The sequence below is a fragment of the Martes martes genome (genome assembly GCF_963455335.1).
Source record: "Martes martes genome assembly, chromosome: 6".
NCBI classification, from domain to species: Eukaryota; Metazoa; Chordata; class Mammalia; order Carnivora; family Mustelidae; genus Martes; species Martes martes.
This window is the reverse complement of record NC_137893.1, coordinates 8,460,036-8,477,162: the sequence shown is the minus strand read 5'-3', so window position 1 is coordinate 8,477,162 and position 17,127 is coordinate 8,460,036. Positions and strand designations below refer to the sequence as shown.

At 42.7% G+C, this 17,127-nt stretch overlaps 1 protein-coding gene across 1 annotated transcript in view; it reads left to right on the top strand.

The window, feature by feature from the left end:
* FNDC1 (fibronectin type III domain containing 1) overlaps positions 1–17,127 on the top strand; it is a gene marked incomplete at its 5' end in the record, with an annotated part of 104,833 nt that overhangs the window by 43,603 nt on the left and 44,103 nt on the right. Inside the window, 6 exons of the mRNA XM_080806910.1 lie at positions 3,507–3,713; positions 8,938–9,036; positions 10,657–10,774; positions 12,709–12,896; positions 13,629–13,736; positions 16,441–16,629. Of these exons, the coding sequence (XP_080663036.1) occupies positions 3,507–3,713; positions 8,938–9,036; positions 10,657–10,774; positions 12,709–12,896; positions 13,629–13,736; positions 16,441–16,629 (909 nt within the window). The remainder of the gene's footprint in view (positions 1–3,506; positions 3,714–8,937; positions 9,037–10,656; positions 10,775–12,708; positions 12,897–13,628; positions 13,737–16,440; positions 16,630–17,127) is intronic.

The following is a 17,127-nucleotide window of genomic DNA, read 5'->3' as shown; positions in this document are numbered from 1 at the left end:
TGGGAGGGCACATGGGGCGAGGGGAGAGTGGAAGTGGAAGGTGTCTGGTGAGATGAGAATGGAACCCAGCCCACAGGGCTTGAATTCATGTCCTCACTTGGCACTTAGTAGCTGTGTGGCCTTGGGTCAGCGACTTCACCTTTTCAAACCTCAGTTTTCTCTTGGGGATTACGACACGTATCCTACTTAACCTGGAAGCTCTTGTAAGGACAATTAAAATAAACCACGTGAGGGCTTGTGGTAAACTGTGAAGTTCTATGTAAAGCAGGCAGTGTGCTTGGAGGCTGGGGCTAGCCTCAGCCCTGTTCCTTGTGGTAAACTGTGAAGTTCTATGTAAAGCAGACGGTGTGCTTGGTGGCTGGGGCTAGCCTCAGCCCTGTTCCCCATTCCCCCTTGCTCAGGAGGCTGGCCTGGTGTGGGGTGGCTACATAGCAGGTTAGAGACTGTGGTGAAAGCCTGTACAGTTTGAGGGCAGCGGTGTGGCTGATGCCTACGGGGCCTGGCAGGAATCGAGACAGAGCCACAAGCTGGGCGCCTGAGGCAATAAACTTGTGCCGTCTGAGACCAAGATCCTTGTCCTTGGAACCTTACTGTTTCCTGCTCCTCAGGGACCCTGTCATGGTTCCAGTGGTCTTTTTCCTTTTTAGAGTTTTGTCAGTGCTTTACTGTTGAGTGTCAGGGGTTATCTGTTTGGAGTAGAGACCTGCTGTGTTCCCAGGGCTCAGCAGTGAGAGTGCGCCCTCCCGAAACACTTTGCCCTGCAGTGTGCATGGCTGGAAGTGTCCCAGGACCGGAGGGGAGCCCCATGGCAGAGAATACTATCTCCGCTCAATAACTGATTTTTTTTTTCTGACTCCTGTAAGACCCACATGTGTGTTCTCAGTACGTTTGCCCATTTTGCTGGTGATCACCCAGAACTCCCATGCTGATGTGTTGCTTTCTGGAGTGATGGGAGCATTGCCATAGGCCACAAAGGGATTTAGAAAAAGAGCCGGGATGGGGGATAACACCGAGGACAGTCAAGCTGATAATAGCACCATGAATATCTGTCCTATTTACTGCTGTCTTGGGAAATAGACCGTGGCAGCCATGGTTGGGTGATAACCCTGTCATTTCTGCCCAAAATACTAACAGTGCAAATGGCCTGTGGCAGCTTGAGCAAGCATCATTTTCAGCCCCACATCAGTGAAAGGTTGCCTTGAGGAGGTATGAACTTTTTACAGAAGTAAAATAAATATCCTATGTTGTTGACAGAGATAATTTTCACCTTATAAACTTTTTAAAAAACATAGTACCGACCCTTGTCCAAAGCTGGGCACCCCATGAAATCAAACCCCAACCTCAGGTGGTTCACCCTCAGGGAATCTATGTCATCACTCACAGGAGGGCCTTCTGTTAAAACTTGAATTTTGTGCATGTGGTGACAGTTTGTATTGGAGGCACATAAAGGGGAACGTGACTTAGAAGCTGTAAAGACAGAATGAAGCAAAGGTTTTTGCTTCCTGTGAAATTTTCTCTTGACTTCTATGCCCCTGCTCATGGCTCATTTCAAGTCTGTTTCATGACTTTGCACAAAGCTGAAAATGACACAAACACCATTGCTGAGAAAGTCAACTTGGTTATGTGTTTTGTTCTAATGAAAGTCCTCTGCAAATCTGCTAAACTTTAAAAACAAACCAAAACATCATTGTTGATAAATGAGACTGAACATGCTGCTAGTTATTCAGATTTTGCTTTTCATATGTGGTTTTTATGAGACATTTCCCTCAGTATTTAAAAAAATTCCCACTCAGGCCCCACACAAGGTCTATTCATCAGTGACCAATGCTGACAAAGGACATTCCTATTCACCTCTGTGACACAGTCACCTGTGGACAACTCAAACACTTAATAAGTTTTAGTAGCCTGGATCTTTCTAGGAACATGGGCACCACATTATTAAGGCTATGAATGAGAGATCCCCATTGGGAATGTATAAAAGTTACCAAGTCATAGGATTAATGTAGGAACTCATACAGTTACTCCATGCTGTGCCATTAATGAGTTGGGTTATCGGTATTGAATATGTTTGGCAAATTATTTTCTTTTGAACTATATAAATGAGTGTAGTTATCATTTCTATAATTACTTGGTGGTCCTTAGTTTTTATAGAGGTTAGTCCTTGAAATTGAGAGCTTACCTCCTACTTGGAACAAAACTGAAATCAATTTAGTATAACCCTACAGAAAGTGGTTACACTCGTGACACCAGGCTGTAAGGGCAAGTTCTATGTAATTAGTCCTTTGTCTGCATTTTTGGGTCAAAACCAAAAAATCTTAATAATGACCATTTTGCATATTGAGAAAAGTATTTACTGAACCATAACTTGGTATTCTTGTAGATGCCTTTAGGAATGGGGGTGCCCAATAACTGAGTAGGTAATCTCCAGCTCATGTACTAAAGGATATTCCTTTTGATTAGATTCAAGACATGGGCACTGTGTGTCTGACTTTTCAGACTAACCATCTTCAATGGCTATTGTTTTATTGCATTATTGAAGTTGACACTAACTTGAGACATTAGATTTTATTTTTATGTCTTCGCTTAGCTGGGAATTTTCCAGTCTAAAAAGTTAGTTGAGAATTGACTAATAATGGGGCCAATGTAGATGGTTGAAGAATAATGCCTGGGAAGTACCTGGCTTCTGTAGGCGGAGAGATGCTCATTAGCCAAACTGTATCCCTGTTGTAGGGCCACAGTGCGGCTAATGTCCCAAACGGGCAGTGTGGTCGTCACACCCTCCCCACCCCCGCCTTGTTGCCAAACCTATCAGCTCTTAATTGATGTAAAAGCAAGACTTTGAACACTAAGTATTGGCCACCAGAATGCATTGCTTTGAAAAAGTTAACAATCAGGGTGTTTCTTGAGATTGCTCATTTAGCAAGAGGATTTCTAGACATTGATTTCACAAGAAGGAAAGAACAGAGACTGGGGACTGCTGCTGTGTTTGTCTGGAGGGACAAGACAGCCGTGTCAGAGAAACCAAGGTAAAACACAAAAACCAGTTAGCATTGCACTCTTAGTGATTTCCTGTAAAAACAAGGAAAGCCTGTCTTTTCAACCTTAGAGTGGAAAGCGCTAAGGAAAGGACCGTTAGAAATAACGCACAAGTGTGTTTGCTCTATTTTTACACTGACCTTTAGCTCTCACTAGAGAATATACAGTTTTGGCCATAAGAAGGCAAAATAGACAAGAAGGAACATTGTAAATCATCCAAGATTTCCGGCTGGCAGCTTCACAATGACTTCCTGAGACCTCTCTGTCTGAAGCACGGGGAGGAACGGGTGCATCGAGTGTTGATACCCTTGGGGGAAAAGTGTTCCTACTAGAATTGATTTACCAAAAATGGATGTTTTGAGCCCAGCTGCTAATTGTTGCTGCACCATCTTTAGACGGACTTTATAGACTCAGCGGCTCACTCTTCGGGGTATACTGTGTAATAATTTCTGTGTCATGTCCTCTTTAAGAAAAGGAAGTGCCAAACAAGCCCTTGCGTGTCCGCGTCCGATCCTCAGACGACCGGCTCTCCGTTGCGTGGAAGGCACCGCGCCTATCGGGAGCCAAGAGTCCACGCAGATCACGGGGTTTTCTTCTGGGCTACGGAGAAAGTGGCCGGAAGATGAATTATGTCCCACTGACGAGAGATGAGCGGACGCACGAAATTAAAAAACTGGGTGAGTTCAACAATGTTAAATGGTATCCGATGTGTTGGTGACCTTTGCCATCACGTCAATATTTAGAAGCTCGTTCATAACCGAAGATTGTATTTGAGATGCAGTGCTGTTCATTTTCCAGGTATGATGATTATTAACTGTGTTCTTTGCTCTGTCCGTCCTCCGTGCCTTCATCCTTTCAACCTTCAGTTAGTGGCAGGACGAGGCCCCCCTCCATGTGCGCCTCAGCTGCTGCCTCATCTGACAGCACCAGTTCCTTGAGCTGGGCCATTACCCTGGACGTGGGAGGGAAGCTGATGCTTTTCTCATCTTGTCTCTGCTTTCACCATTTTGTTCTTTTAAGCTTTGTCTTAGCTCCCAGGACACTGGACCTTGGATTCTTTCAAGGTGAAATGTGGCCGCTGATAGAGTCTGCACACCAGGCCCGCCTTCTTCCTTTGCAGACCCTTACTGTGTGAAGGAAGCTTTGGCCATGGGATGCGGATGGGAACGTCTGCTGGAATGTGGAGAGATTGTGCACATGGTTCCAGCTTGGGTCGAGGCCTGACCTTTGATGCTCTCACTCACTGACAGGTCTGGACAGTGGCAGAGGCCACAGTCCGAGCAAGGCGATGCTGCAAACTCCTGCTTTTTTCCCCCTTTCCTCACACCCTCTAATTGACCTGATGAGTTTGGCAGGAGGTGCTGGGAAAGCATGGGTTGCCCCTTTGTGTGTTCTCCTCTCACAGGGAAGCCAGACTGTAGAGAGCACGTGATCTACTCAGTTCCTCTGGGCATATGTCACGTAGGGCCTAGGGTTGGGCAGCAGAGCCTGGCAGTTCTGCTGCTCATACTAGAAAGCATGCTTGCCCCATGATCTCCAACATAGCTGGTGCCAGCAATAAATATGTTGGCCCCACTGCTTATTCTTCAGTCTCTTCCAAATTGGATCAGTACTCAGATGAGGATGGGGGGTTCTTTATTGGGCCCTCCCAGAAGACTCCAGTAGGACCTGGTCATCTCTTCACTTGATGATGCCAGCCAGGCCTCATATTGGTGAGATGGGCTGGAGGTGGGAAGGAGGACCGGCTCCGGGCAGAGGAGCCCAGAAAGGCACAGAGCTGAAGGTCTGTGGTATGAACAGAGTCACCGGTGAGAGGGCAGTGGTGCCCGTGTTGCCTCCTTAAGTCTTTGTCAGACGCGACGACAGACCGGCAAGTGGCGGGAAATGAGACAGGCGAGACAAAATAGAGAAATGGAAGCCAGAGTGAGGGTTCTAGGCTTGCAGCAATGATGACCAGTAGTTTGGAGCTCAGGAAACAGCCTGGTGAGAAAGGTGATGGTGGGACCAGGGCTGCCTGTGGAAAGAAGGTCTGCTGGCCCCAAGCGCCCCAGGTGCTCCGGGAACACAGTCCCCTCTGTTCAAGGCATGACCACAGATTCTGGAATTTGGACAAGAAGCTCCGAGTTCCTCAGGACTCCCAAGGCCAGCCCCCTGGGCTACATGGCAGGCATGTTCGGGGCTGGTTTGAGCTGGTTGGAGACACTAATGAAAGCCCACGCTGCATTCCCTTCCAGTGTAGCCAGGAGTCACCGTCCTATTCAAGCTGTCTGTTCAGCCACCTGCTGAAGACCCTTGGACAATTCTGGTGGGTGTTCTCCTAGGCATAATATCCAAACCATCTCAAAATTCAGACTCCAGAGTCCCCCGACAAAAAGACCAGCTGCCTCTCTTCTCCAGTGCCACCGGAAACCACGTGGGATCGTAGAAGGCACTGGAGACATCTGAGCTGAGCGTTCTTTGTGAGACTTCAGGACTAGCAGTGAGACCTAGAGCCAGAGGGCCCGTCATCTGGAGACGCATCAGTCATTCATTCCCAAACCTACCCCTTGCCCTGAATAGGTGTACTCCACAGGGGAAATGGGCCAGATTCTACCCAGAGTATCAGCAGCAGCGGAGTCACTCCTTCTGCATTCCTGAGGCTGCAGGGCAGCGTGTTTCCAGTGGGAGGTTTTCATTGCTCTGAGTCCTTCATAGATACCGTGCAGTAAAACCTGGTTTAGTGCGAACAAGTTTCTCACCTGACCAGTGCTCCTGTCTCTTCATTTGCTCGGTAGTGACCCCTGGCTCATCCGAGGGCAACAGAAGGATTTTTTTGCTTTTTGAACTTGAGCCAATGTGGGAACTGAAGTCAGGGCTGGACTCCGGTCCCAGCCTGATGGACAGTGCCTCCCACGCCTCCACGACGTGCTGGCTTTTGAATTTTCACCAAACAAAAAAGTGTTGGACTTGCCATCACCAATGCTCTATGAGGCATGGAAGAAGAAGAGATCTCCCTTGACACTTGCTCTATCTTAATGGGGAGGATGCTGTGAATTCCAGGAGGGGATGTTACAGTGGACCTGCTATGTCATGGGAGGCCAGTGTCCTCATTTTATCCTACATAGGATTTTACTTATGTTTATGACCGAGATGCCATTGAGAGCATGGTGCCCACAGAGAATGGTCAAGGAAACCTGGAGAGAGGTGGGCCTGAGGTCCTGTCAGCAAAAATCCCACCCTCCCACTCATTCACAAAGCACATGTGACTAGACTTTTTCTGTGTCAGGCCTCTTGGGGACACCGGGGCCCCAGCAGTCCCTCACAGAGGCAGATCGCAGACAGAGTGTCATGAAAGCAGAGACCGTAGAGCAGGCACGGGGGGCCGGAAGTGGTGTGGCGGGCACCCCAGGCCAAGCCCATCCAGGGGAGCACGGACGGCCATGGAAGACAGAAGCCAGAGGACATAGCAAGCGCCCGGACTCACGTGGGAGTGGGACAGTAATAAAGGAGTAGTGCATGAGTTCGGGGCCCTCAGGAAGTTATGACAGACAGTCCCAAGTCCAGAGCTGATACACTGGCTCTGACAAGGGGCTGTGGTGGCTGGTGTCTCGGGGGGCACTGGGCTGATGATGCTGCGGTCATTTTGGAAATTTTATCTCCAGAGTACCAATAATCAGGGGCACGGAACGGAGTGTGTTATTGTACCAGTGAGCCTTCATTATTTCTGTGAAAAAGAGATTGTTGCTCCATAACCAGCACTTGGCTCTCGGCCCTACTCCCTTACCTGCTGTAGTAAATCCCGGTGTCACACTGGCCCTAACACCTTGTCCATGACTGTGGGTGGGTCCTCTCATCCCCCTGACCCTGGTTTCTCATCTGCAAAGAGGAGACTGTGAGAGTAGCTTCCTCATGGGGCTTTTGTTGGGACTAAATGAGGGGCAGGTGTGACACACTCAGTCCAGCCCAGACCAGACCCAGACACGTGGGCTACTTCATGATAATCTCAGGCCAGGTTTAGTGTAGAGAGCTTGCAAGTCAAGAGTCTGGGTGTTAACAACAATCTAGGAACTTTAAGAAATGCATCGCAAATATGTAAAAACATCAGTTGTGGGAAATTATTCGTTTCTTGGGAGCTCTTGATAAATGATGGCACACTGCTTTTTAAGTTTCTTTATACGTGTTCCTGGGTAGCGAGGTTGGATGGCAGAGTTTTTCTTTGTTGACCTTTGGCTGCTTCCTTTGTCAATAGCACCAAGAAATTAACCATCTTATGGGACTTCTCTTTTTGGAAGCTTAGTTTGATGCTCTATGAATCCCAGTGTTACAAACTTGATTTTTCTCTTTTAGGAAACATACATTTCAAAATCCGGTGGTAGCATGTCAGAACCTTAGTCTAAATAATAGTTTACTCATCAAAGCATGAGTTTCATTTGCCCTATGTGTGTGTGTATGTATGTGTGTGTGTGGAGAGAGAGAGAAAAAGAGAGAGAGAGAGAGAGAGAGAGAGATAGGCTGTTCGAAGTTTGTCAAATAATATCCCCTTCCCATGAAATGTGACTGGGCTATTGCAGTTTATAAGTTACTCTGTGTGAGGTTTTTGAATGCTGATCTCCTTTTATGTTTAACTGACATGCTGTTTGCAAAAACAAAAGGTTAATTTTCCCATTACTGTGAAAGTTTGCAATGCCTGAAGTTCTCCAGTGTTGCAAGTTCTCACTAGCATCTCTGTCACCTCTGCGAGTTTTGCTTAGGTATTACCTGATGGTGTAGTTGCCTGATGGTGTATTACCAGATGGTGTATTACCTGATGGTGTATGATTAGAAATATATCATACTGGGGAGCCTGGGTGACTCAGCCCATGAAGCACCTCACTCTTGATCTGGGCTCGGGTCACGATCTCAGGGGGGTGAGATGGAGCCCCATGCTGGGCTCCACACTGAGCATGGAGCCTGCTTAAGATTCTCTCTCTCTCCCTCTCTGCCTGCGTCCTGCCCTCTCCATGTTCATTCTATCCCCCCAAAAAAAATAAAAAAAAAGAAATGTATCATATATCATATTGCTTCATTTTTATTCTTGAACTAATCAAGGCCACTGCTGGAAACTCAGTCAATAGAGCCGGGAGTTAAGCATTAGAAACTCCAGATTCAGAGATTAGGAGTCCTTCTTAGGGGCACGACTGTGGGCAAATCGATTTTCTCATGGCTCTATGTCCTTACTTATAAAGTAGAAGGCCAAATTGGAATTTAATCAAGGTTTCATCTGGATCCCAGATTTTATGATTCCATGGTACTCAAGAGTTACAAGTTTTATTTCATCATTGTAATTTTTTTCCGAATAGTTTTCAAATTTGGATACTACTGGAGTGTGGCATAAAAGGAACTAACTGAAAGAACAATCTAGAAATAAAGGATGTGTTTAAACTCCTACATTTGCTCTTAGCAAATCTTCGGAGCCACGGTTCTGAGGGTTTCAGTTTCCAAGGGCCCAGCATCCTCTCTGCACTGATAACCTGGTCCACTCACTCTTCTTGTCTTGCTCCCTTCTTTGTGATGACAGATAAAAAACCAGAGTGACCCCTCTTCTCTATTTGGAGGTAAAAAGAAGTTGGGGGGATTCTGTGGGCAAATATATTATTGTTTTCTTTTTTAAACATTGTTCATCTTTCTTCGATGTTGAGGAAATAGAAACCCACTTCTCAAGAATTACAGGTAATAATCACGTTTTCTCACACGATAGTGTTTTTCTTGAGCCTAGTTTTCTTATGTTCTTGGTCTCATCTTTAATTATCCCGAAAAAGTTGGAATGGCCCAGAAAGACGAGATGGGAAGGGAGCGGGGCTGTGGGCGGGGGTTGCGGACAAAGAGGGTGTGTGTCCCGGAAAGCCAAGCGCGGAGCCTCACCCATTGCCGGTTGGTCCACAGCCTCGGAGTCGGTGTATGTGGTCTCCCTGCAGTCCATGAACTCACAGGGGCAGAGTCAGCCTGTCTACAGGGCTGCCCTAACGAAACGGAAGATTTCAGGTATGTTTCCAAGGGCGAACCTGCTCACGTCCTGGTCTGCGTGGATGCCGGGTTGTTTCCAAATGATGCTGCATAAGTGGCAAATCACTTGGATGTCACTGAGTGTGAAGGAAACCACGGGACCGGCTTGGTCATATTTCGGACACGGGCATGTTTCATTTATACTCAGAGATAAGCGTGTTCGTCCGAGGAAGTATATTTCTCTGTGTATTTTGAATGGCTTCCCCATGCGACAGATTTGCCGCTGTAGGACCAGCCAAGCATTTGGTCCATTTACAGTCACAGCCTAACCCACACATCAGTTGCCCTTGGTGGCAGACCATGAACAGAGAGAAATGAGAGTCCGTGCGGAGGGGGCAGTGAGCAAGATCTGCCCTCATACTTAATTTTAGCCCAAATCTCCTAAACATAGCATTGAGAAGAGTGAAAGAAGTGTAGCAGAGGCTTACTCATAGTCTGACCATTGGTCATTTACCAAGGGATGCTTTTTCCCTACATCCATTCACCGATTTTTAAAATATTACAACTTAATAAATTACACATACCTATTCTGGGTCCTACACCTTAAAGAGGCAACCTGCAGCATGGTCATTTTCATGAATTCACAATTTATTTATGATTACAGTTTTATATGACAGACCAGATACTAAATTATGTATATTTCTATATTATCATTTTTTATTAATGATTACAGTTGCTTACGTTGTGTGATGGAAATCTCAAATACATGATGCTGCATTTTTATTTTTCAGTATTTACTGCTATAGAAAAAGTGTCCACATTGGTTTTTTTTTATTATTATTTTATTTCTTTTCAGCGTAACAGAATTCATTGTTTTTGCACCACACCCAGTGCTCCATGCAACACATTGAACAAGCTATTTCCACCTTCCCCTACCGGTAGAAAAGTCACATCCTTTTGAAACATGGTCCCTGAAAGGTGAAAAGAAAAAAACAAAATAAACAAAACCCCAAGAGACTAAAAGCAAAATTGAAGCCTGTAAGTCCTCATTTTGGGTAGAGATTGAACAGAAACTACAGGCTTCATGAGTATGATGTATTCTCTTGGAAATTGGCAAACTGAACTCTATTTTATGTCTGAATGTAACTTTTAATCTGTCTTGTTGGAACCACATTTTCTCAAATGGGAGGACATTGAACCCAATGTGATTTGTGCATTTGTTTGAACCAGAATTTCATTTCATGCCATGATCACTAAGGAAATGCTCTGGCTTGACCTTTTCTCCCCCAAAACTTTTGCTTTCTGTAAATCTTGTATTATTTCCCAGAAACTCACAGTATATGTTAAGAAAACACTGAGTTACTTGGAGTATTTTGGACCAAGGCAAAGCATCCCTTTCGCACTGTTCTTTAGGTCAGCTGGATTGGGGAACTTTTCAAGTGAACTGCCCATTTATTAGACTGTGGGTAAGAACAAGAATGGAGATTTTGGTTGTTCTACATTAACCAAGCAAATAATTGCTTAGCTTTCATTTTATTTACATCAAGTGTAAGCAATTTAAAAAATATATAGCATGAATAATGAACTCTGGGGGCCAGAGGAACTCAGGGCAGATCCTCTCGTAGAGATAACCTCTAACGTGTCCCCTTGTCATTTCAGAAGAGGATGAACTAGACGTGCCTGAAGACATCAATGTCCGGGTCATGTCATCCCAATCTGTGCTTGTAGCCTGGGTGGATCCTGTTTTGGAAAAACAGAAGAAAGTTGTTGCATCAAGGTACTTTCCCTTATTTCTTTGTCTTTGTTTTAAGTATGAGAGATGTGGTTTTCTGGCCCTGAAGAGACATGTGTTTATTTGCATGACCATATCTTCTGATATGTGAGTGCTGGTCTCTCCTATAGCTGGGTGGTAGACTGTTCTATGACAATCTAGCTAGTCTCGGGTGCTGTCACACATTTTCCTCAGATCAGACCAGGGCCTGTGTGTAATGAACACAGCAGGACCTCACTTCTCACTTGTTCAGAGTTTTATCTTGTGTCTGGAAATTCCCTAGATTCCGTTTTCTTTCTTTGTCCCATGTGGGTTTTGCTTTGTCTCACTATGATCTGTTTGTGAGCAGAGGATGTGACCCCATCTTAGAAGGAGTCTTACCTTTCCTCCTATTATCCAGGAAGGGTGACAGTAGGAAGGATTTTTATGTAGAGAAGGGGACATTTGTCAAATGCCTTGCACACCGTAGTTCTTCATTCTTCAGACACTGAATTGCTTTATATCTAGCTCATTTGTGCATAGCAGAAGGCACTGTTTTGTCTCATAATGATACTATGATAATATTAGATAGTATAATATCTCATGGTATTATGCTGTTCAGATTTTTATACTGATTTGCAATAGCAGTAGAAGAAAAACCAATCATCAGATTAAAGTAATTTTTGTGTTTAAAAAACATTGGTGAACACCATTCCTTGTTAGTGGTAGATTAATATAAACATCAAAATTTTATTGTTAAACCACTGAATAGTTTATGTTACCAAGAGAAAGCCAAAGATTTCTATATATTAACTTTAAGGACCCTATATATTAACTTTTGAACATATCTACAACCAAGAAAAGTGAACGTCCTTTAAAAAAATGAATGGAGTATAATGTATTTGTATATGTATTTTATGTATATATTTTTATAGTTTTATCATATTTATTTATTATTTATACACACACACACACACACACCATTATTTGTGTTATATACAGTTTTTGTTACTGTCTGTTAGTAAAGAAAAAGAAAAAGACATCTGCTTCATTTGAAAGATGTAAGAAAGCTCATAGTGATTCTCTTCCATTTTGTTCCTAATTACCACTGGACTTTGATTCCCAGTATCTTGATCAAAATGATAAAGGACCTGAGTTTATAATACAAGAGCAAGACTCTTGTATTAATTGGCGGGCTGTGTCTGCAACTGAAGCCTTATCTTGACTTATTAAATATCACCTTGTTAATGTTCAGATGCTTTCTACTGCCAAGTGGCTGCAAAGAACATTTCTTGGCAAAGGAATACAATAAGGGAGTTTGCAACTCTTTGAGTGTGGAGGATGTCTTCTGTCTGGGATTGTTAACTACCATGTTTGCTTCTAACATTTCTCTCCCTGATAATCACACAGTAGAGTTCCTTTTGTAAGCTCCTCTATCCTGCTCTGTTTATTACACACTTTTGCTCCTTCTCATGGTAATAATTCTACTCAAAACCACATGTTGCCTTTCCTCCTGAATCTATAGAAAACATGCCTGTTTTGGCATGAAGTGGATCTTCTTGTCTGTCTTTTCTGGAGAACCAAGATTACCCTTGGGCCAGTTTCAGTTCTTAATATTGCTTTTTCCACACCACATGCCTGCACACATACACACACACACATCCCTCAGAAGGCACCTGCTTGGTCAAACCTGTCCCCTTCTGTCCCTTCCCTTCTTTATCTCTGAGCTGTAAGACACTAAGCTCCGTCTCTCCTGGCTGACTTTAGACACCTTTCCTGGAACTTAAGAGTAAATTCTTTGACTTACTAACATAGTCAAAAATGTAGATTTTTCTCCTCTCTAATTTCTCTCCTTTCCTCCCAAAGTCATTCCTTATGGGGAAGGAAGAATAGCAAGGAACCTAGCGTTCAGTTACAGAGAATTGGTCAAGTGGGTGCCTTGTTGCCTTGTTTTCTTATAGGCAGTACACTGTGCGCTATCGAGAAAAGGGGGAATTGGCAAGGTGGGACCACAAGCAGACCTCCAACAGACGCGTGTTGGTTGAGAACCTGATTCCAGACACCATGTATGAATTCGCAGTCCGTATTTCACAGGGTGAAAGAGATGGCAAATGGAGTACATCTGTCTTCCAGAGAACACCAGAATCTGGTCTGTATTTAAAATGGCCTTTGGGTCTTCCATTTGGGAATTTCCCTGAAAATAAGATTTAAAGATAATTTAAGAAACCAATGGTGATAAAGGCCAGCAGAGGCAATTTTAAAAAAAGTAACATTAACCCTAAATCTGGGATGTGTTTCTAGGTACCAAGGCAAAGAAGTTCGGGCATTGTTGCCCACGTTTATCCTTCACTGGCCGTCTTCATTAGCGTGTCATCCTGACAAGTGGAGCATAGTACATCCCAGAATAGAGCATAATTACAAATCACCACTGGGTGTGTGCATGCCCCTGGGTAATGCATGGAGGGCACAGAGGGTAGGGAGAATCTTCTTCCCTGAGGCTGAGCTTGCATTTGATTCTGGGGGAGAATTGTGCTTGGTATCAATTATTTTCTTTTAAATGATGTCTTTACAAGTTTTATTAAAAAGAAGTTCGAACTGGATTTTAATCTTCTTTATATATTTCAAGATTCAGCAAGAGAGATATTCTGAATTTCTAAAAGCATTTCCCTAGATATGTTTGAACTCACTACATGAGTCAGTAGTACTGACGTAACCACTATATTGCACAAAGAGTAATACGGAGTGTAGTTTTCTGCCATGTATATTAAAAATGAACATAGTAGTGCTGCCCTGAAAAATCCATCTGCAGGGACCATATGTCACTTACTTTTAAAATATCCATAAGAGCATTTTAAAACCTTGGGTCCTTACCCCTTTGTAGCTCCTACAACAGCTCCTGAAAACTTAAATGTCTGGCCAGTCAACGGCAAGCCTACCGCTGTCACTGTAGCTTGGGACGCACTGCCTGAGACCGAGGGGAAAGTGAAAGGTAGGAACCTCATTCTTTAAGGTACCAAGTGCACACAGAAGAGACATACTCCAAATAGAGATGTGTACGTTGACTCTGATCAACACCAGCTCTAATAGCAGGGTTGGTGACTGGGAGAGCAATAGGGAAGCAACATATGTGTATGGGGCGCTAACCCAACGAACAAGGGTATTTCATGTAGGGTTCTCATTGTCAGTAGGATCCAGGTCCTCATGAAGATGACTTTTCATCTTCCCTATCCACAGCGATTTCAGTGCTGCTATCAGGAGGGGTGTTTTTAATTGCATGGGTGTGACATCATAACTTTACCCATACAAATGACAACCTTGTGTTTCATTCTATGGATCTTCTCATTGTACCAATAAGATCATGGAATGTGGGAGTAAGTAGAAACCCTGTGGGACCACAGATGTCTTGAATGAGACCATAGATATTTAATGGGTTTGAAAAAAAAAGTAATAAAAATTAAATAAAAATGGATTTTTTCCTATTTGTCAGACTTTCTAATTAAATTTTTTTTGGTTGAGGAAAAATATGACTTTAAAACAGAAAAAAAATACCAAAGATGAAACCAAATTAAAATAGAATAAAATATTCACAGCTAGTTAAATTTAAAAATAATCTCTTGAGAGTGTGAAATAAAAACACGAATTACTTCTTTTTGGTGTAAAAACATTCAAGAACCTTTCATAAGTCTTTTCAGAGACATTTGAGAAGGCTGTATGGTGGTTTTCCCCCTGACATTGCATATAGAAATGTGCCTTAAGGGTACATTTTACTACTGCTTGATTTTGGAAGACAACTTACATCTATGTCCAAAAACTATGAAAGGTTTGTGTAAGCTTAAAGAAATTGAGAAAATTATCTACTAACCTCTTTTGAGAATTTCTTAATTGAAAAAGCTGAAATGTTCTCTTGTGTTCAATTTTCAAAGATATCTCAGTTATCTTTGAGGACCTGTAAAGATGGGAAAATGGAAGTTAAGGGAGGCACATGTAAGGGAGTAGTTTCTAAACTTAACGCTTTCTCATTTGCTTGGAGATTTTAAAGAATATATTGTACTATTCTTGCTCATTTTTTTCCCAGTGGAATAAATGAGAAGCAAATGAAGAGAAGAAATATTTAGTTGGCCCTTTAAATCATCCTTTTTATGACAGTTTGTCATGATGCTGGCAAGGATTCTGAAAATTGCATAAAGACATTTTTGGCCGATGACTTTCATTGGTTATAAAAAAGTCAATTGTTGCTCCTTTCATGACTTTATTATCATGCTACTTATTTGTTTTCTTTCCCTCTCCCACATCTTAGTTTATATTTATAACTCTCTGGCGAATGAACCTCCTTGGTAGTCAATGAAATATTTTCAAAAATAGTAACAGCTACCGAGTTTTTGTGTCCAAAAGAACTCATGTATCTTAACTCTGCTTAGGCAGTTTTCACAAAGGAGTGATGGTGGGACTGAAAATTCATAATTACACTGGGGAATTATATGTATGACAAATATAAAACACAATAGAAGAATATAGTTTGACATGGTTGCATTTTTTCCAGATGAATTGAATTCATAAAAAAACCTGTATTACCAAATTTTATAAACAGTGGGTTCTTTTAATTTTTACTTTTGACCACCACAAATGACTAGTTTGTTCATTTTCAAAGAGAAAAGAATGTGGGTTTTTTTTTTTTTTCAGACAAATGCTGCAAAGACATTTTTGGTTGAAGTTTTTTAGTTAATGTACTTTTTAAAGATTAGATCTCAGGGGAGAGAAAAGGTCTTCTGTGCTTCTCTAGATATGACAAAGATAGTATGACAGTTGCTTGGTTTTTCTGTGATTCAGATGATTTTTCGTGGTTAGCTCCTACTCACATTAATTTGATAAGTTTTGTAAGTCTTGAGTACATTGAGAGGAAAAGAGGCATGACAGTTTCTAGTCAAGGGTGGAAATTCTGCTTCAAAACATGGCTTCTTTATGGTACAGCATTTCCGTAGAAGCCATACAATGATATTAGTTCCTTGGACTGAATTTGCTCTGATTTTCAAAGTTCTAGTGCATTACATGTTCGGAAATATCAGTGATTGGAAATGGAAACATTAGACATCACATAAATCTATGAACTGGCAACTTTTCCTTACAGTTTTAAATACTGTGAAATCTCCTTACCTAGGTATATTGAGTCAGGATTGTAATTCCTACAAAAGGGAAATTATACTCCATATATGGGATTTATCTGGCTTAATGCACAAATAGCCCAGATCAAGATACTGAGACTCCTAGAGGTCTTGGTAGCTCTTCCGATTCAGTTCTGACCGTGGTCATTTAAATCTTCCATGGTTTCTCCTACTCAGGATATATTAATGCTGACATAGTAAATTAGTGAATAAGCACAATGAAGAAAAACTCCAATGCAGTCTAAGTAGATTTGGTACGTTGTGTGAAGACTGGCCTCCCGGGTTCCATATGTTTAATTTGCCGAAAATAGGAATCTGCCCGAGAATTCACTCCGTGGCCTTGTCTCGTAGCCTGAATGGATGTTAGTTCACCGTCCGTTGTGTCTTTACGCTCCAGCTGCCGACTTGGCGTGCATTGCTACAGTATTAATTTTAGTAATGCACGTTCTAATTCATCCTGCCCATACAGTCTGTCTGCTGGACACAGGACTGTTTTCAGTTTCCTCCTTCCAACCGTCTGCCAAATCATTTCAGAATACATTCTTTCATACGCCCCGGCTCTCAAACCATTTGGAGCAAAGTCCCTCACCTATCCTGGAGAGACTACTTCTGCCCTAGTGGATGGTCTGCAGCCTGGGGAACGCTATCTTTTCAAAATCCGGGCCGCAAACAGGAGAGGACTGGGGCCTCACTCCAAAGCCTTCATTGTCGCTATGCCAACAAGTAAGCATTGTGTGTTTGTGGCTCTTTCTCTGTCTCTCTTCATTACTGCTAATTGTGGTGTCTTACTTTGAATCATGCTCGTCGATTTAGAACTGCTTTGTTGATGATTTTGGGGGCTACATTTGCCTGTTGATTTCTAAAATATTTTTGTTGTCCCTTGGGAAATTGGTCTCCCCGGAGACTAAAAGGTTATTGATTTCTAGTCATATGAATGACAGTTACAATATTCCAATAACATGAATGTATTAATTATGTGATTGATCTTATATCACTGTGTAATTTGGGGCTTATGATGACAGGGAAATAACATTTTTACAGATGTAATGTGACATTTTTAATTATTAGCTCTCTTCAATCTCTAGAGAGCGCTTAAGATTTTTAGTTTATATTCCATTATTTTGGAGTGCAGCTCTAGTCAGAAGAATTTAAATTACCTCGTTATCTGATCACTATCAAAATGGAGGCTAATAAAATCCCAAATTGGAGTGAGGTGTTTTT